Genomic DNA, 21,633 nt, shown 5'->3' with positions numbered 1-21,633 from the left:
TAAGAAAAGTTTTTAGCCAATATTCTTGTAAGGAATTACTGTATATATGGTGTGATGACTTAAATACATCTGAAAAGTACAGCACATAAAGATAGATTTCTTTTTTACCTGAAAATAACCTGTGTCATAGAAAAAAGACTTACTTAAAATAGCAAACTTACAGATATTTAGATATAGTTATCAACTGCAAGGAGTCACCTCTGTGTGTGTGTGTACATATATATTTATGTATGCATGCATGTAAGGACTCAACTAGGAATGTAACATACTATGGCTTTGGAAATCATCTGGCTGGTTAGGATTTCAAAATATATGATTAAATTTACCAAATTAATATTGGTATATTATTGACTACCAACTGCCTCCCCTCTCTGCATCCCCAGTTCTCTCCAGCTGCAACTATTTTTTTTTATCTTCGATTTTCTGTTAACACCGTATTTCTAAACAATATGCATATGCTGTGATTTATTGATTCATCAATTTTAGATCTTATTATTAACCGTCATTATGATAGGTAAAGATTATATTGCTTAGACAGTTTTACTGTTTCTAGCTGTTTTGTTTATAATGTTTTTAGCTTATGTGTCATATCAGATTCTTTCTGTTCCAGAGATCTTCTCCATTCTGACTAGCTGAAAAACTGACGCTGTGGCTTTGTTTCACTAATCTTTTGGATTGAATTTCTTGTTTTCCCATGTCTCTCTCTTTCTAACTTTATTCCTTTATTTTGCTACAGCATACCCTCTAGCAAATTCTTAAATAATTGGATTCATGAAAATAAAAGTTTTGAAGCAATGTCTGAAATACATTTTGTTTCACACTTTATTGACAATTTTGTTGGATATAGAAATTTTCCTTTAGAATTTTGAAAGCATGACTCCATTGGTTTTTAGCATATACAGTGCTGGTTTTGAGAAGTGTAATAAAATTGTTTCATTTCCTTTTCTGCATGTTAATATTTCCTATTCTGGCTTCTCAAAGTTCTTACCATTTTCTTTGGTATGTTTTTGTTGTTATCCTTAAAACTTTACATTTCATGATAGTGCATGTTATGGTGTTGGTCTGCTCTAATTGGATTCAAGTTAGATCCAAGTCTGATCTTGGACTTTTTTTTTTTTTGGGTGATATTCTCACTGTGCTTTTTGCTATTGTTGTTTTCTATCTCTGGAATAGGTTTTTGGGCCATCTGGGTTGTTTCTCTAAGTATTTCCTGTTTGGTTTCATTCTTTCCATCTCTTTTTTATTTTTTGAATTTCATGAGAGATTTTCTGTGGCAAAATTATTGATTTGCTATTTAAAAAATTCTCAAGAGTGTTTTCTTATTGCTAATGTTTTTGTCATATGATTTTCAGTGTCCTATTACCTGGATTAGAGATGTGGTTTTGTTTTGGGTTTTTTTTTTTTTTTTGAATATTTGATGGATGACTTTGAAACTGTCTTATTGCCTTACTTATTGTCAAAGGTTTAATGAGTGTGTGTGTGTACATATGTATACTCCAGAACTATGGGATTTCATATATATTATAATTATATATAAAACTAATAAGGGGATGTGTAAAATGGCATGTTTGTTTGTTTATTTATTTATTTGAAAGATTTTATTTATTTGACAGACAGCGAGAGAGGGAACAGAAGCAGGGACAGTGGGAGAGGGGGAGGCAGGCTTCCCCGCAGAGCAGGGAGCTCGATGCGGGGCTCGATCCCAGGACCCTGGGATCATGACCTGAGCCGAAGGCAGACGCTTAACGACTGAGCCACCCAGGCGCCCCTCACTTGATTTATTTTAGTCTTCTTCATATTAGAAAATTTCTCCAAATGTTGTACACTTAACTCTTGAACAGCGCAAGAGTTAGGGGCACCCACCCTTGTGCAGTGTGTAACTTTTGACTCCCACAAAACCTTGACTACTAATAGCCTACTGTTGAATAGAAGCCTTACTGATAAGATGAACAGTCTAATTAACACATATTTTAGATGGTACTTGTATTATATAGCATATCCTTACAATAAAGTAAGCCAGAGAAAAGAAGATCTTATTAAGAAAATCATAAGAGAAAATACATTTACAGTACTGTACTGTATTTATAAAAAAAAAAAAATCCAGGTACAAGGGGACCCATGTTGTTCAAACCCATTGTTCAAAGGTCAATTGTGTCCCCTTAGGGAAGTGTGGACTCTCTGAATATGGATAGGATTTAGTGACTAGTGGACTTTAATTTTGTGTATGCTGATGCTTTCAACTCCATGCCTTGAAGGACCTATTGAGGCCCTTAGAAATGAATCAGTCTCATCCCCTCAGTATCCACTTCTGCCTATCACTCACTGCTAATCCATCTGCTTCCATCTCCCAAAAGACTATTGAATGTCTCTCAGCTGCTGGTGCCTCCCCTTTTCTTTCTTTGCTTTTGTTAAGTTTGGATCTGTTGTATTCCTTTACTGTAGTTTTAGTGGAATCTTAGGAAAGAGAGATCAACAAAGGTGTTCTTCCACTATCTTTAACTGGAATTAAAAAATTTACAACATCTATTGAAAATGGGTTCTGCTAAGTGCTGTTAAGGTCGATAGTGCCATGTCAGGGTAATTTTCTGTTTTAATTCTGTGCTTAGGTATTTAATGACATGTATAATATGTCAACAAAAGTAATGTTTATAAGAGTTTAACACCTAAAATATTGTCTAGACTATGATGAAAAACACGATGCACTTTCTTGCTGGAGTCTATTTCAGTTAGAAGTAAAATAGAACAAAATTTCCTGAAGGAAAATGTTAAAAATACACATATGCTTTTTATATTTTAAACATACAAATAGAAGCTTATCACCAATTTCTACATTATATGTGCATAGATTTATTTTTGTCTACTGAGATGGTTCTGCACACAAATTTAGTAGAACAACAAATAAGAAATCTATCTACCTGTGTACGAAATGTTATTGAAATCATAAATGCAGATATTGAAAGAGACTTGCAGGCACTAAACAAGTACTTTTATTTTTATCTTTAATTCTCATTTGCCTTTACTCTAACTTCATTTTATATGTATAGCTTTTTAAACATGTTCTTTGAACACAGCAATTTCACTTCTTTCTTTCCTTCCTTCCTTCCTTCCTTCCTTCCTTCCTTCCTTCTTTCCTTTCCTTTCCTTTCCTTTCCTTCCCTTTCCTTTTTCCTCCCTCCCTCCCTCCCTCCCTCCCTCCCTCCCTTCCTTCCTTCCTTCCTTCCTTCCTTCCTTCCTTCCTTCCTTCCTTCCTTCCTTCCTTCCTTCCTTCACTTTACACTTAGTTTTCTCCCCTGCCTTTTTCCCCACCTTGTGCTAAGAAAGAGTGGGAGACTGCCTGGGGCTAAGAGTGCAGACTCAAGTGAAGTGTAATGTGGGCTCTCTGCTTCATCAGTTACTCCTAAATGGAGAGGCTTTTTGCAATCTCTTCTGTGTCTCTGCAATTATGTTACCCTTTCAGAAGAAAGGTGCTTGCTCTGACCTACTGAGAGTGGGGAGGCACTTCATTTGATTTCCTGTGCTGTCCCCTTGTGGTCCTGCTGAGTCTGAAACCTTTAAAAGTACTAGGCAGTAGTAAGACCAGAAGCCAGAGAAATAGGAACTGGAGCGTCCAGTATAGTCCTATGCAGTAGGGATGGGAGTCATGTCTCGCATCATTGGAAATGCCTGAAATTGGCATCAACTGGTTTCTGATGGGAGAATGCAGGGTTTGAGGAGGTACTGGATGAACACTTGTGGGGAAAAAAAGGGATTCATGTGCCAGCATGGAAAAAATTAAAACAAGGATTGCTGACTATCTCAGATCTCCAATGAGTATCAGTTGGGTAAGCGGCCTTTGCAATGCTGATTTTTTGCTTCTAAAGGGCACTTATTTTTTTCCTTATTCTGAGAAGTATAATTTTTTGAAAGATTTTTATTTATTTATTTGAGAGAGAGAGAGAATGAGAGAGAGAGCATGAAAGCGGGGAAGGGTCAGAGGGAGAAGCAGACTGCCTGCCGAGCAGGGAGCCTGATGTGGGGCTTGATCCTGGGACTCCAGGATCATGACCTGAGCCGAAGGCAGTCGCTTAACCAACTGAGCCACCCAGGCACCCCATGAGAAGTATAATTTTTTAAAAATTCATTTTAAAAAAATGAATTGCATCCAGAGTTTTATATTTTTTTCTAGATCTTCCCAGTTTAGTAGTTGTTTAAATAGTTCATAAGAATAGCAGTAATAATGGTAGCGAAGCAGCACTCTCTATATTACCTTTATGCTTACATCAAAACTCTGCAAATTTGTTATTTTGCAGATATGGACACCAAGGCAAAGAGAAGTGAAGCCACTTGTTGAAAGCCCCGCAGGAGATGGCAGAGTAGCTATTTAAACAGAGGCAGCTTGGGTCTGTCCCTCTATAATGCTTTCTAGTTATTTCTTGTAATAGTAGTTTACATAGGATCGAATCCCACATTGGGATCCTTGCTCAGTGGGGAGTCTGCTTCTTCCTCTCCCTCTGCCTGCCACTCCCCCTGCTTGTGCTCGCTCTTTCCTCTCTCTCTGTGTCAAATAAATAAAATCTTAAAAAAAAAATCTAGAGAACGGTTGAAAGGAATGTACAGTGAACATCTTTTTTTTTTAAAGATTTTATTTATTTACTTGAGAGAGAGAATGAGAGACAGAGAGCATGAGAGGGAAGAGGGTCAGAAGGAGAAGCAGACCCCCCGCTGAGCAGGGAGCCCGATGTGGGACTCGATCACGGGACTCCAGGATCATGACCTGAGCCAAAGGCAGTCGCTTAACCAACTGAGCCACCCAGGCGCCCTACAGTGAACATCTTTATATCCCTTGCAAGAGTGACCACCTGTTATAGCCTATCATATTAGAACTACCAATTAAAAATCTGCCTATCTTGCCATTTTTTTTTCTGAAGTGTTTGTAAGTAAGCAGCAAACTACATGTATTTCCTAAGAACAAGACCATTCTCCAATACAGTTTGGTATTGTAGTAATCTGTGTTGCTGTAAACTAAGGCAGATTTGGTCCACACCACCAACAGTTAAAGGCAAAGATCATGTCTTTTACTTGATATTTCCCAATGCTCTGTAATGGATTGTAAAAACATTTTTATGGGATGCATGCATACATGGAGAGAGATGTTTTCAGAAACATGAGTGAACCCAAATGATTTGTTTTACCCAGTCATGTTGTTAGTATAATACCCCTTGAAATGAAGTGTGTCACCTTTTCTCATTCTGTAAAGTTAGAATTAGTAAGTGACAGTCAGCTCGGGCCACCATTACAAAATACCAGAGCCTCGGTGGCTTAAACATCAGAAATTTATTTTCTCATAGTTCTAGAAGGTAGAAGTCCAAGATCCATGTGTCAGCAAATTTGTTTCCTGGTAAGGACTTTCTTCCTAGTGTGCAGGTGGCTACCTTCTCCCTGTGACATCATGTAATCTTATCTCTGTGCCTGTGTGGAGGAAGAGGCACCTGTCTGGTATTTCTTCTTATAAAGACACCAGTTTTTCTGGATTAGTGTCCTACCCTTAAGACCTCACTTAACCTTTATTAGCTTGAAAAGGCCTTATCCACATATATGGTCCCTTGAAGTTTAGGGCTTCAACAAGTGACCTTGGTGGTGGGAGGGGTACATTGCAGTCCATAACAGACAGTTGGATGGACTCCTTCTGAAATAAGGGAGGAGCCCACTAAAAAGTATTGGTATCTAAATATAACATTGGAAAGTTATATGTTGTTAATTAAAAGGAGATTTGTATTATAATTAAAATAGGAGCTGTGTGTGTGTGTGCGCGTGTGTGTGTGTGTATTCTCATTTATGTCATGCATTCAAAAGACCAAGGGTCATTTAATGATGAGGTCCCCTCAGCATTTATTCCATGGTACTTTTCATATCAATATATGTATCTTCTAATTGATGGTACTCTTGGTAGAGAATGGTAAACAAATAGACTTTTGATTAAGAAAAATGTGCAGGGCAAGTCCTTAGAATAGGACTTGAGTGATAAGGGAAGAAAAGTTTTTAAAGACTAATTAGAACTGCTAAGCTTGGGAAGTTTTAGGTATTTTAAAAACCAAGGTAAGAGACTGGGGTATGCTGGTTAGAACATACAATTTTTTTTGACTTTCAATCAGTTGAAAATTTTTATTTGCATTACCTATTAATATATTTCACATATAATATTCTATTGTTTTAGTTTCACATCACAGTGATTTGATGTTTTTATACATTGTAAAACTATGAGTCTTATAAGACATTATAAGACAGTAAGTCTAGTTAACATCTGTCATTATTACTAAAATTATTCTAGTATTTCTGCCTATATTCTCTATGATGCATATTACATCCCTGTGACTCATTTATTTTATAACTAGAAGTTTGTAGCTCTTAATCCTCTTCACCTATTTCACCTGCCCATTAATACCTTCCACTTCAACTAATGACTAGTATGTTGGATGTTTCCATGAGTCTGCTTTCTGTTTTGTTTGATCATTTGTTTTATTTTTCAGATTCCAAATGTAAGTGGAATCATATGGTATTTTTCTTTTTAAAGATTTATTTATTTATTTATTTTTTTTAGAGAGAGCGCACACATGTGTCTAGGGAGGGGCAGGGGGAGAGAATCTTTCAAGCAGATGCCCCATTGAGCAAGGAGCCCAAGCTGGGGCTCAGTCCCACAACCTATGAGATCACTGCCTCAACTGAAACCAAGAGTCGGACGCTTAACCGACTGAGCCACCCCAGCGCCCCCTGACTTACTTCATTTAGCATAATACCTTCAAAAGTCCCTCTATGTTGTCCAAATAGCAAAATTTCATTTTTTTTTATGGCTGATTAGTTTTCCAGACGTATTGGTGTGGCTGTGTATAATATACATCTTTATTCATTTATTGATGGACACTTTGTTTTCATATCTCGGCTGTTAGAAATAATGCTGCAGTGAACATAAGGGTGCATATATCTTTTGAACTGGTGTTTTTGTATTGTTTGGATAAATATCCAGAAATGGAATAGCTGGATCATATGTTGTATTTTTAATTTTTTGAGGAATTTGCATCGTGTTTTCCATAGTGACAGTGCCAGTTTATAAAACCACCAACAGTGTATGAAGATTGTCTTTTTTCCACATCCTCTCCAGTCTTGTTATATTTGTTATTCCTTGTCTTTTTGAGAAGAGCTACTCTGACAGGTATGAGGTGTTATCTCATTCTGGTTTCATTTTGCATTTACCTAATGATGTTGAGCATCTTTTCGTGTGTCTGTTTGTCATCTGTATGTCCTCTTAAAAGAAGTGTAAACTCAGATCCTCTGCCCATTTTTTAAGTGTTTTTTTTTTTTATTGTTGAGCTGTAGGAGTTCTTTATATATTTTACATATTTGCAACTGATCAGACATATAGTTTGCAAATATGTTTTCCCATTCCATTAGGCTGCCTTATCATTTGATGATGGTTTTCTTTGCTGTGCAGAAGCTGTTTGTTTGATGTAGTCTCATTTATTTTTCCCTTGCTTTTGGAGTCACAAAAGTTTTGCTGAGACTGATGTTAAGGAACTTAGTGCCCATTTTTTCTTCTAGGAGTTTTATGGTTTCAGGTTTTCCATTCAAGTGTAATCATTTTTAAATTAATTTTGTGTAAATAGTGGTCTAATTTCATTCTTTCGTATGTGCCAGTTGTCCCAACACCATTTATTGAGCAGACTGTTCTTTCTCCCTTGTGTGTTCTTGGCTCCTTCTTATAGATTGTCCCTATATATGTTTGTATATTCATAGGCTCTCAGTTCTTTTCCATTCATCAATTTGTTTCTATTACCAGTACCATACTGTTTTGGTTAGTATAGTTTTGTGGTGTAGTTTAAAATCAGGGAGCCTGATACCTCCAGTTTTGTTCTTTCTCCAGATTGCTTTGGCTATTTGGGGTCTTTCATGGTTCTGTACAAATTTTAGAATTAATTGTTTTGCTTTTGTGAAATGCCATTGGTGTTTTAGTTAAGTATTGTATTTAATCTGTACATTTCTTAGGGTAGTACAGACATTTTAACAATATTCTTCCAATCCATGAGCAAAGTGCATGTTCCCATTTATTTGTGTTGTTTTCAATTTCTTTCATTACTGTCTTCTAGTTTTCAATGTAAAGGTTTCGCAGCTCCTTGGTTAAATTTATTCCTAGGTATAACATTCTTTTTGATACAATTGTAAATGGTATTGTTTTCTTAATTTTTCTTTCTGCTAGTTTGTTTTTAGTGTATAGGAATGCCCAAATTTCTGTATGTTGATTTTGTATCCTGCAAATTCAGTGAATTCATTTATTAGTTCCAGTAGTTTTTTGGTATTTTCTAAATATAGTGTGTCATTTGCAAATGGTTTTCTTTTTTCCTTTCTGATTTGGATGTCTTTAATTTCTTTTTATTGTATAATCACTTTGGCTAGGACTTAAAATACAGGTTGAATAAAAGTGGAAAAGGTGGGCATCCTTGTCTTCTAGATCTTAGAGGAAATACTTTCATCACTGAATATGATATTAGCTGTAGGACCGTTATATATAACCTTTATTATGTTGATGTATGTCCCTTCTCTACCCACTTGAGACTTTTTATCATAAATGGATGTTGAATTTTGTCAAGGGCTTTTCTGTATCTTTTGAGATGATCATATAATTTTTATCTTCATTTTATTAATGTGATATGTATATTGATTTCCAGATGTTGAGCCATCCTTGTATCACTGGAATAAATCCCACTTGATTGTGGTATATGATCCTTTTAATGTGTTGTTGAATTAGGTATTCTAGTACTTTGTTGAGGTTTCTTGCATCTATACTCATCAAGAACATTGGCCTGTAATTTTGTGTGTGTGGTGTCCTTGTTTGGTTTTGGTATCAGGGTAGTGCTGGCCTCATAGAAAGTTTTTAGAAGCTTTACCCACTTTCAGTTTTTGGAAGTTTGAGAAGGATAGGTATTCATTTTTCTTTGAGTGTTTGGTAGAATTTATGTGAAGACATCTGGTCCTGGTCTTTTGTTTGTTGGGAGGTGTTTGATTAGTGCTTCAATATCCTTATTAGTAATTGGTCTATTCAGATTTTCTATTTCTTCCCAAATTAATATTGGAAAATTTTACTTTTTTGGAACTTACACATTTCTTCTAGGTTGTCCAGTTTGAAGGCTTGTCCAGTTGTTCATAGTAGTCTCATGATACTTTATTTCTGTGGTATCCGTTATAACTTTGCCTCTTTCATTTGTGATTTTATTTGAGTCTTTTTTTTTTTTTTTTTTTTGGTTAGTTGGGCTACATGTTTGTCAATGAATCAGCTTAATTTCACTGATATTTTAAATTGTATTTTTAGTCTTGATTTCATGTATTTTAACTTTGATTTTTAGTATTTCCATCCCTCTACTAATTTTGCGTTTTGCCGGTTTTTTGTTGTTTGTTTTGTTTGTTTATTTTTGTTTTTGTTTAGGTCCTTTAGGTGTAAAGTTAGACTTATTATTTGAGATTTTTCTTATTTCTTGAGGTAGGCCTGCCATTGCTATGAACTTCCCTCTTAGAAACCACTTTTGCTGCATCCCATAGATTTTGGTATGTCATATTTTTGTTTTCATTTGTCTCTAGGTCTTTTTTTCTTTTTTGTTCAAAGACCTACTGGCTGTTCATTTATCTTTTTGTAATTAATTTCTACTTTCATACCATTGTGGTCAAATGAGATGCTTGATATTAATGCAGTTTTCTTGAATTTATTAAGACTTGTTTTGTGGCCTAACATGTGATATATCCTAGAGAATGTTCCACTTGCACTTGAGTAGAATGTGTGTTGTACTGCTTTTGGATGGAATGTATATATATTTACTAAGTCCATTTGGTCTAATGTGTCATTTAAGGCTAATGTTTCCTTACTGATTTTTTTGGTCTGGATAATCTATGCATTGATGTAAGTGGAGTGTTCAAGCCCCCTACTATTATTGTATTACTGTCAGCTTTTCCCCTTATGTCTATTAATATTTGCTGTAAATACTTTGGTGGTCTTATGTTGGGTGGGTGGGTCTGTCCCCTGGCCCATTGTTGGGGTACAACAGCAACTGCTTCTTTGCATTTGTGGGTGGGGCTTTCAGTGGGCACACCCACTGGTGCTAGCAAGTTAGAGGGAGAATTCCAAAATGACACCATTCAGAGCCGGTGTTAGGAAGACGGACTGAGATTACAAAAATGGCTCCCACCAGTGTCTCAGTTTCTGTGGAGAGTCCTTGTTGTCTCCTGCCTCTCCAGCAGACTCTCTAAGATTAGTAAATGGACCCTTTTATCTAGGGCTTTTCAAATTGGTGTTTTTGAGATGTTTTCTAGGTCAAGTGATTCTGCACATGAGCCCCTTTATCGTTTTTTTTTTTTTTTTTGTGGAGCTTGAATCCCTTGCTTCTCAAGAAAAAGTTCCATACCTTTGTGATCCCTCCCGGTTGTGACTCACTAAGTCTGGGATGTTTTTTTTCCTGGTGAGTCCATGTCTCTGCTTCTTCCCGTCTCATTGCTGTCCTTTTATCCTTTGTTGTGGAGGCTCTCTTCATTAAATTTTCAGTTGCCTTTTAGAGGGAATTAGTCCATATGTAGTTGTAGATTTGTTGTGTCTGTGAGCGGAAGTGAGTTCTGGATCTTGCTATGCCGCCATCTTGAACTCAACTCTTTGCCCCCACACATTTATTTTTGGTTCTATTTAGGCCACTGGCTACCTTTTCTCTGCTCCCAAACTCAACATGTAAGTGATCATTTTTTTTTTTTTAATCGTCCGGCTATCAATGTTCTGTCGGGGATTTTATCCAGTGTCATGACTTGAAATACTATCCCGTATTACAATGGTGAGTAAGTGTCCACCTTAAAACCAGACTTCTGTCTTGAACTCCAGACTCAAATGTCTAACTGCCTATTTGACCTTCCTCAGTTAAAATCTAATTGGCATCTAAAATTTAACAGCCCAGGTCCTACTTTTCTCCTTATTTATTTAAGGGACAGCCCCACCTTTCTCAGTGTTCAAGTCAACAAATTTGGGGGCAGCATTGACTCCTCTCTTCCTTTCACATCTTAAACTTAACTTTTCAGCAAATCCTGTCACTTCTACCTTCTACATAAATCCAGAACCCAACATTTTCTTACCATTTCCACTGCTGTGACCTTGGTCCAAGCTGTCATCACCTCTCCTTGGATTATTGTGGCAGGTGCTATGTCCCTGCTTTCATCCTTGCTCTTCTTCAGTCTGTTCTGATCATAATAGATCTTTTAAAAATGTAGGTTAGATCAGGTCATTCTAAGTTCATCATTTCCAGGGGCTTCCCATCCTATTGTGAGTAAAAGCCCAAGCCTCGACAGTGACCCATGAGGCCTTTTGTAATCTGCCCATTTACCCTCCATTATCTTTCTGGCATCATCTATTAATTTCTCCTTCTCTTCCATAGCTCCAGCTATAAGAGCCTCTTTCCCTCTGATATCTGCAGGACTTATTTTCTTACTGCTTTAATTTCTCACTCAAATGTTAGTTTCTGGCCTTCCCTATTTTAAATTGTACCTTTCCTGCTTTGTGTTTCTTTCATCACTAAAATATGAAAAGTCCTTGAAGAGGATTTTGGGGGGCCTTTTTTGTTCAGCATTGTTACCATGTGCTAGCATAGAGTAAATAGTCAACAAATGTTTATTGAATAAATGTGTCAACAAAAAACAAAGGCATTTATTCAACATCTGTCATTTTTCAAGTAGCTCACTATGTTCATTAAGCACTTTAAAATTCATAACCATCATGTGAGGTAGATAATAAACTACTTATAGATGAGAAAATGAGAGTGAGAGGCTCTGTGGGATTACCCAAGTCTGTAAGCTGGCATGCTAGCTCAGCAATTCTGACTCCAAGGCCAACAGAAGGTAAGGAGAAGGCCATTTCCTCCTTGGGAGTATTGCAAGATATTTTGTTCGGTGTCTCTATTTGTTGAGACCAAAGGCCATCTCTCTTCTTTACTGCTCTATCCTCAATGCCAGCAGAGGGCCTGGCACATACTATGGGCTCAGAAGATATTTGTCTCCATGAGTGAGTTATCAAGATTGTCCAGCTGGTGGTCCCGTGGCTACCATAGTTTTACATCTATTCTGTGACATAACGCTTTTTTGACTGAAAGCCAAGTTGGGGCAGGTATAGAGGGAGAGAGTTGAGCATTATAAGAGAACAACAACTAGGAATACTAGGCATGTTTTCCAAAGGCAATGACTAGCCACTACCTCATTGTCTGCTTTCATTCCCTGAATTCTTCTTTTCAGCTTTCTCTTTCCTCTGTTGTGCTTTCATGAGGAGAAAGGCTGAGAATGCCATAGAGACAAACCACACTCAAATAAAATAAATGCCTTCTAAGATCACTGGAGTGTGAGGCTTCCTTTTAAGGGTGTATATTCTTGAGCTGGGCAGGAGGAGGAAGGGGAAAAGGGATTTGAACAAAAGGAAAAGGATCCAAGGGAAATAGTAGCATGAAGTCACCCTAATCTGATGCCTCCTGACTCCCTATCAGCTTTCAAGTAGTTTCAATGGAAGAACTTCTATTGCAAATGAGGTTTTGTATTTTATCTCTTTAACAATGGAATGGCCCTGACTTCACTGGGACGAATGGGCATTTCCTTCGTTGTTGGCAACTTTTCTTTCTTTTTTTTTTTTAAGATTTTATTTATTTATTTGAGAGAGAGAGAGAATGAGAGATAGAAAGCACGAGAGGGAAGAGGGTCAGAGGGAGAAGCTGACTCCCTGCCGAGCAGGAAGCCCGATGCGGGACTCGATCCCAGGACTCCAGGATCATGACCTGAGCCGAAGGCAGACGCTCAACCAACTGAGCCACCCAGGCGCCCTGTTGGCAACTTTTCTTAAAAGCATAGTTAATAAGAAAAAAAGATAAACATTTAAGCAATTCACTCTTCAGATAAAGTTAATTCATCTTCTATAGCAATTCCAAAATAGTAAGTTATTGTTTTAGGAATTATAATGTTTTTATTTTTTTATTTTTATTTTTTAAAGATTGTATTTATTTATTTGAGAGAGAGAGTGAGAGAGAGTACACGAGAGGGGGTAGGGTCAGAGGGAGAAGCAGACTCCCCACTGAGCAGAGAGTCCAATGTGGGACTCGATCCCGGGACTCCAGGATCATGACCTGAGCCGAAGGCAGACGCTTAACCAACTGAGCCACCCAGGCACCCCTAGGAATTATAATGTTTTTAATGATGTCCATGTTAACTTCAGGTGAGTGAGGAATTAGGCATCTTACATTTTATAGTCTTGACAATACTTTAAGTCACCTTTTCTGAAAAAAAATATGCAACCTGATTGCATGGTCAAAAAGTGTGGAAAGGAATCAAGGATCAATTTTAAGTTTCCCCACTTACTTGTCTCCAGGAGCACAGAGAACAGTGTCTTGTACATAGTACACTATATGAAGTATTGGTTAAATCGATAGAAATAAATATCCTCCCTTCTACCTACCCAGACAAAACTGGAAGGGAAATGGCCCAGCAGCTGACAGAGATGAAGAGACAGCACAAAGAGGATAGTGTTTTGTTTTCTGTTGGGCCAGTTTTGCTTCTGAGAGCAGCTCTACTTTTGGATAACTTAGTCTTATCTATTTCATTTCACACCTGTAAGGTAAATCCCATAAGAGAAGTCTGAGCTATAGTCTCTCACTCTCAATACTTACATGTATTTAGCTTTAGTTTTCAAGGTGAATCCCTAGCCAAAATATTTCCTGCTGCCAAAAAGAAGTATCTTTGTTTTAAGCGAACTTACTTGCAGTGGCCACTCTTTGGTAGTGATCTTACTGAACAAGGCATCCTTCCTGTACCTTTCCAGAGAACTAAGTTTACCATGAAAGTCATTAACTTCTTGTCTCTTTTAAAAACTTTCATTTGGGGCGCCTGGCTGGCTCAGTCGTTAAGCGTCTGCCTTCAGCTCAGGTCATGATCCCAGGGTCCTTGGATTGGGCCCCACATCGGGCTCCCTGCTTCTCCCTTTCCCGCTTCCCCTGCTTGTGTTCTCTCTCTCGCTGTGTCTATCTCTGTCAAATAAATAAATAAAATCTTAAAAAAAAAACTTTTATGTTTTTCCCCGCATCCAGTAAGACTACACTACATAGTTCTATCATGTTTATGGTGATGAATTTTATATAACAAATTGGGCCATGGGTTGCCCAGATGTTTGATCAAACATTATTTTGTGTGTTTCTTTGAGGGTGTTTAGCATTTGAATTGATAGATTGAGTAAAGAAGATTGCCCTCCTTAATGTGGGTGGGCTTCATATTCTACTGGGCTGAAGGCCTCAGTAGAACAAAAAGACTGACCTTGCCCTGAGTAAGAGAGAATTCTTCCTGATTTTGGACTGAGACAGTAGTCTTTTCTTGCCTTTGCAAACTGAAACACCAGCTCTTGCTGAGTCTTGAGCCTTCCAGTCTTTCAACTAGTATGACAACATTGGCTCTCCTGGGTCTCAAGCCTTTGGACTCAGACTGGAACTAAACTTTTGGCTCCCCGGAGTCTCCATCTTGCTAACTTACCCTCCAAATCTTGGGAATTTTCAGCTTCCATAATCACATGAGCCAGTTTCTTATAATAAATCTCTTTATGTGTATATACCTGCTTCATGTTGGTTCGAGATTTCTCTTTGGAGAACCCTAATATAAGATGAGCTGCTCAAGCCAAGTATATAACCTGTGATTTCTGTGCATGTTAGCCCACAATGGATCCCTGTCTTCTGCCATCATTCCTTGAGCAATTTTTAAATACTTGTTTCTGAATACTTACCTCCTGTGTCAGGAACTATAGATTACAAAGAAATGAGGCACGTTCTTATTCAAAGACCAAAGTCCAGTGTACACAAATGACTAGAAACTGTTTGTATGGAGTCCCACACACACTGCCGTTGTGTAGGGAAGTTGTTTTCAGTGGGAAACAACCATATCTTGTGGTTTGCTGAGGTGGAGACGCCATTTTGGCTCCCCTTAGTGAAATATTGGTTACTGTCTTTCCCTGCATTCTGTGACAGAATAGACACTGCCTGGGTTTGCATCTGCCCTCTTCAGTTTCTAGTTGTGTGATCTTGGGCAAATTAATGTTTGTACATTTTGTTAAATGTACAAAAGGAATAAAAAGAATACCTACATCGTAGCATTTTTATAAGATCAGATAGGATAGTATTTGTAAAGGATTTAAAACAGTGCCTGCCACCTACCCTATTTTATCAAATCTAAGATGTCATCAATTGTGAGATACCCTGCGATTTTGTGTATTTCTAAGAAAAGCATTGCCAATTACAATGATAAGATACTATCAGTTGTGAGACCTGAAATGTTTAAAGATGAGAAAAACATTGTATTTTAAAAATCAATGAGGTATCATAGTCCGTGTTATATAAGTGAATAAAATCCTAGACTACACAAGTTGATTATTCAAAGACAAATTTGAGTAGGAAAAGAAAATCTGTTTGCATTTGTGGATGGTTATCTAAATAGCAAAATTCTAATCCAACTATAATATTAAATATCCCAATCACTTCTCAACTATGCTGTTACTAAAATGCATTTCTTTTATTTTCTTAGTGAGGTTTAGTGCTGCCTTCATGACTCTCAGGGTCTTTGAAAATCTAATTAATGCAGGATGGCTGTTATTTCCACTGAATATTTGCCCCCCCATTCTGATGTTAAACCACTAACCCCCAAATATGAAAATATTTGGAGACAGAGACTGTGAAGAGGAAATCAAGGTTAAATGAGGTCATATGGGTATGGGTGTGGCCCTAATCTGGGAGAGCCAGTGTTTTTATGAAAAAAAAAAAAAAAAAAAAAAAAAAGACAGCAGAGCACTCTGTCCCTGCCCCCTTCCGCTTGTTGCAAGCTGCAAAGAATGCCCTCACCTGAATGCCCTCAACTGAATTGGCCAGGACCTTGATCTGTTGTTTAAGCCACCCAGCCTGTGGTCCTTTGTTGTGGCAGCTGAGCGAACTGTGACAGTGGCCAACAGGGGAAGGCACTGTTGGAGGACTGGGGATGAATTTACCCTGCTCCCCCCCCCCCCCCCACATGGCTAGTCATCCAGGGAACGTTTGACCTGAAGGTGCTTACTTGCAGTTGGAAACCAGAGACAGGGTCTCCTCTTGAACTCTTCCCAGTCCTTGCTGTTCTGCTTACTCAGCACTAAGTGCCCACCCTACTTTCCCGACATTGTAATTACAATTTATTTTTATTTATTTTTTACAATTGTATGCAACTACCTTTGGGAAATCAGCATTCTTTTTTTTTAAAGATTTTATTTATTTGACAGACACAGCAAGAGAGGGAACACAAACAGGGGGAGTGGGAGAGGAAGAAGCAGGCTTCCCGCTGAGCAGGGAGCCCAAGGTGGGGGCTCAATCCCAGGACCTGGGGATCATGACCTGAGCCGAAGGCAGACGCTTAACAACTGAGCCACCCAGGTGCCCTGGAAATCAGCATTCTTGTGTACATTTAATTGGGTTTATAGTTTTAATCACTTTATGCTTTCTTCTGTAGTAGATGGAAAACTTTCAGGATGGTGGCTTGATTCTCTGGGTACTGGTTCTGCTTTTATGTGTTTTACAAATGAAATTTTTCCTTAGTATTTGTTCTTGCCAGTGATTGAATTTTGCTTCCACCCAGAGTTAACATAGAAAAAAGGGCTAGAAATTTTTCAGAATAATATAGACGTAGTTTTGTGGAAGGGCTTGTTTTATCGATTAAAAATATTTCATAATTCAGATTTTTAAGCTAGTTTTGTGATTTGAAGTACATGCACCCACCAACAGAAACCAAGCAAAGCATTAGCCCCTGGGAATCTTTGGGGAAACCTGTCTTAATGAGTAGATGAGATTGCTTGTAATTCACAGAACAATTTATATGTAAATAGTATATGTGAAAATTGAGGGTGCTTGAAAAGGTTGTCTTTTACTAATAATTTCTAAACATTGCCTACACAACCTTGTTTACATAGTTTTTATCAGAGCAGAGGTAAGTCTCTCCAATCCTGCTATAGCCAGAGATGATAATTAGTTATCTATCACTGTGTAACAAATTAGCCCAATTCTTAGAAGCTTAAAACAGTCAACATATATAACTTCACACAGTCTGTCAGCATCTGAAATCTGGGAGTGTCTTAGCTGGGTGGTCCTGCCTCAGGGTTATCAGACTGAATTTAAGCTGTAGGCTGGGGTTGGAGTCTTTGAAGACTCTACCAGGGCTATTGGACCCACTGAGGGACATTCTACAAAGTAACTGGCATGTATTCTTGACAGATGTCAAGGTTAAGAAAGATCAAGGCTAAAAAATACTTTCTGACTAAAGAAGGCTAAAGAAATGTGACAACTAAATACAATGTAGGTCCCTGAGTTGGATCCTGAACAAGGGGAATAAAGGCTAGAAAAGACATTATTAGGACAACTGGCAAAACTGCAGATCATGTAATAGCATCGTGTAAATAGCATTGTATCAGTGTCAAATGTCCTGATTTTGGTAATTATGTAAGAGACTGTTTTTATTCTTAGGAAATAACCACTGAAGCGTTACTGAAGGGTCAGGGGGTATCATGTTAAGTTACTTTCAAATGGCTCAGAAAGATATGAGAAAGAGAGTGAATGACAAGACAAAGAGGGTCACATGTTAACAATAGCGAATCTGGATAAAAGGTCTTAGTTATTGCTGCTGTGACAAATCACCACAAATTTAGTGGCTTGTTTCTGTAGGTCAGAAGTCTGGCACAGTGTAGCTGGATTCTCTGCTCAGAGTCTGACCTCTGGGTTAAAATCAAGGTATCAGCAGGCCTGCATTCATTTATGGAAGCTCTGGAGAAGAATCTGCTTGCACATGTATTCAGTTTGTTGGCTGAACTCAGTTCCTTGTGGGTGTAGGACTGAAGTCACCATTTCCTTGCCTTTTGAACCCCGGATCTTTAAGCCAGCAGTGATGCTTTGAGTCCTTCTCATGTTTTCAATCTGACTTCCCCTTCTGCTCTCTCTCTCTGATTTTAAGAGCTCATGTGAGCACATTAGCTCAAGTTCCTTAAGATCAACCAGTTAGTAATTTAATTATTTTTATTTTATTTTTTGAAGATTTTATTTATTTATTAGAGAGAGAGAGTGCGCAAGCACAAGCAGGGAGAGAAAGGGAGAAGCAGATTCTCTGCTGAGCACGGAGCCTGTTGCCGGGCTTGATCCCAGGCACCTGGGATCATGACCTGAGCTGAAGGCAGATACTTAACCGACTGAGCCACTCAGGAATCCCCCAGTTAGTGATTTAAATTATATCCGCAAAATCTGTTTTGCCAGGTAAGTAACATAATGGGTGTGATACCAGGGGTTGAAGGTCCTGGGGGCTGAATTTCTGTCTACCACAGGTTTATAGGAATTTTTTGCACTATTCTTAACAACCTTATAAATATTTGAAATGACATCCAAACAAAAAGTTACAAATATTCTTAAGCATGGTGCAGGAAGCTGGAAAATGTGGTCATGGTATCGTTCACATACTTTGTAGTTTCATTCTTTTCCTAACAGCACTGGGTCTGTTTTATCCATCAGGTCACCACCAAATCAAGCAAGGGACCTGTGAGGTGGTCGCTGTCCACAGGTGCTGTAACAAGAACCGCATAGAAGAGCGATCACAAACAGTCAAGTGCTCCTGCTTCCCAGGGCAGGTTGCCGGCACAACGCGGGCTCAGCCTTCTTGTGTTGAAGGTAAGACCTTTCTGGTCAGTTTCTCTACTCTTGCAAAAGTACGTAAAACCACCAACAACCTCCTTTACTGTCTTTGCAACTCAAAGAAAACTAGGCTGCTTTCAGGTTAGCGTTGCTCCAAAAGTGAACATCATTGTAACTCCACACATTGCTTGGTGCATCAGGTAAGTTATTAATGATATTTCTCAAGGGGTCCTGATGAGGGAGTTCTATCACTAGACAATCAGGAAGATATGCTTTGATTTTTTTTTTCCTTCCCCAGCTGTCTTTCCAAATCTTATCCATCAAAGCACTTGCTTCCCTGGATACACTTTTCTCCCTGATTTCAAGCTCTCAACTCAAGAGCGATTAGCAGCTTATTTTTCCTCACCTCATTTTTAATGTTACAGACTGATATTCTCTTTATTTCTAGTTTACTATCTTAATAAACATTTATAAAACATCTCCTTTGGAGCAACTTCCCTGAGAACAGTTTGGGATCACATGTCATTTATTTGTTGTCTCCAAATCCCCTCGCAGAGTACTGTGCCAATGGGTTTTTTAAAAAATGAATGAATGTTGATGGGTTGTAGGTAGAGGCCTGGGATTGATTCCTTTTGATGCCTCTGGTGCACACACCTTGTTAGAAACAAGTTATCAGTCCCCAGGGGAAGAGATACATGAGGTTAAGCCTTGTAGCACTTTCTCTACAGTGGCATGAAAACTGCCTAAACATGAATGCTTCCTGTCTTATTTGATGCATGTCTAAAAGTCAGCCATTAGAATAAACATATGCATTCTTAACTCCAGAATCACACAGTCAAGAATAGTAATTGACCCATATCCCGTCTCCCTGACCAAACACAGGCACAAATTTATGGTCTGTATGGTCACTAGTGGTATGTATCACTGTGAAAGCTGGAAAGTGAATATGGTCAAGTTACCATCTACAGTTCCTCACAGAAACCCTGGGGGCCGAATGCATTGCTGATTTTTTAAAGGTAGCATAGTACATACAGCAACTGTTTTCTCACAAACCTAATGTCTTTTCCAGTTGTACCCCATAGTCACAGGTGCTAATATTTCTACAATGAAATATGTAGAATATTCTTGCAGAATGGGATAGGGCAAGAATTAGAAGCTCATGTTAAATCAGGTTTTGCCACCATCGTACAGAAGTCCTGTCCATTTTCAGAGCTTTTTGGATTTGGGGATCACAGATAAAGGATTGTGGATCTATAAAAAAAGATGAAGATTTTTAGGATTAAAAAAAGACATTTTTTTAAAGATTTTATTTATTTGACAGAGAGAGAGAGAGCACACACAAGCAGAGGGAGGAGCGGAGAGAGAAGCAGAGGGAGAAGCAGACTCCCCGCTGAGCAGGGAGCCCAATGGGGCTCAATCTGAGGACCCTGGGGATCCTGACCTGAGCCAAACACAGACTCTTAACTGACTGAGCCACCCAGGTGTCCCAAAAAAAGACATTTCAAAGAAATGTCCTAAGTTCCTATCTCTCCAGCTGGGACAGCTGAGCATATTTATTTCCTCCATCAATTGAATCCAAACCACACCTATTTTGTCCCCTTGGTCTATCTCAGATTCTCTTTGTTGCCATCACTCGCAGTCCAGGGGCTCACATTACATTCTGCCATGCTTACTACTCCGGTCTCCCATTCTCTACCCTGAGCTTTCTACAGAAGTAGAACTCATCACGTCACTGACGTATTTAAAACCACCCTTCAGTGACTTCCCACCATCTTTAAAATAAAATCCAAGTTCTTTACCATGGCTTATGAAGCCTTGCATAGTTTTGACTCTGTCTCCCTCCTCTTTCAACTATACTACCCCTGTCCAAGTGGGGGCATTTACATTTTTTAGATCTCCACACTCCTACCTTTATCCTTTGCCTGAATCATTGCCATCTTCCCCACAATACATATTTTGTCTACTTGATTCCTATTTTCCTTCCATATCTGCTGTATGCTCTTGTATCTCCCTGTACTTCTAGTTCATGACCTGTATGCCATTATGTTTTAAGATCTTTCTGAATGTGTGCCTTCCCATTAGTCTGTAGGTTGCTTAAGGATGGAAACTGAGTCTCTTATTTCTCCCCACCCACCCCACCCCAATTGTCTGGTCCATGAATGACTTTGAGCACACGGGAGAACTTATTCATTTTCAGTAATCACAGATTGCTTTCAAATTCATGGTATCAACTGTGTTTGCTTGCTCTGTGGATTTTAAACTTTTTCAAGAACTTAAGACCTGATGAATTATAAACTTTCTACTCTATCCATCATAGAATCTTTAGATATAAAAAGCCTTACACATTTATCTCAGAGCACTTTTATCAGCATCTGGAAAGTATAGATGGTGTGGCAATTAAATTTACTATCTTTCTCTTAGTAAAGAAAATATTAATACCTTATCCTCCAGTAGCTTGTTTTAATTTTTATATACATTTATTATGTGGTCGAAATCCCCTTTGGGCACCACTGTAAGAATAACTGCATATCTGTTTGGTCAATCCATTTGTTTTTGTATATTTGTGTATTTAAGATAGGTCTCTAGAAAATGTGGTACATTTCAATATGAATGTGTTTTACCTAAATGGTATCACATTGTATATTTCTTAATCCAACCAGCTATCAATATTAAGTTGTGGAGATCTTTGTGTGCTAATACATACTGGCCTACTGTGTTTATTTTTTTAATTGCTCCATAACATTCCATTATACGTATGGATAGATTATAATTTATTTAGCCATTCCTTTACTGAAGGACATTTTAGTTGTGTCTGTGTCATAACAGACTCCTAGGCTAACTAAATGATTTTCTTAGTGTTATAGGATCAGTAAGTGATAGAGATCAATGATTTAATGTCTGAGCAGAGTCTGTGCAGTGGAAGGTTCTGTGATGATGT

General features: G+C 38.1%; 1 protein-coding gene across 2 annotated transcripts in view; it reads left to right on the top strand.

Annotated features, from left to right (window-relative positions):
• Positions 1-21,633, top strand: part of TAFA4 (TAFA chemokine like family member 4) — a 183,243-nt gene that overhangs the window by 144,236 nt on the left and 17,374 nt on the right. For both annotated transcript variants that reach the window (XM_027585373.2, XM_027585372.2), the window contains one exon: positions 18,576-18,731. In XM_027585373.2, the coding sequence (XP_027441174.1) occupies positions 18,576-18,731 (156 nt within the window). The remainder of the gene's footprint in view (positions 1-18,575; positions 18,732-21,633) is intronic.

Source organism: Zalophus californianus, chromosome 1 (assembly GCF_009762305.2).
Source record: "Zalophus californianus isolate mZalCal1 chromosome 1, mZalCal1.pri.v2, whole genome shotgun sequence".
Lineage (NCBI taxonomy): Eukaryota > Metazoa > Chordata > Mammalia > Carnivora > Otariidae > Zalophus > Zalophus californianus.
Note: the sequence above shows the minus strand (reverse complement) of the source record. Positions and strands in the feature narration are given on the sequence as shown.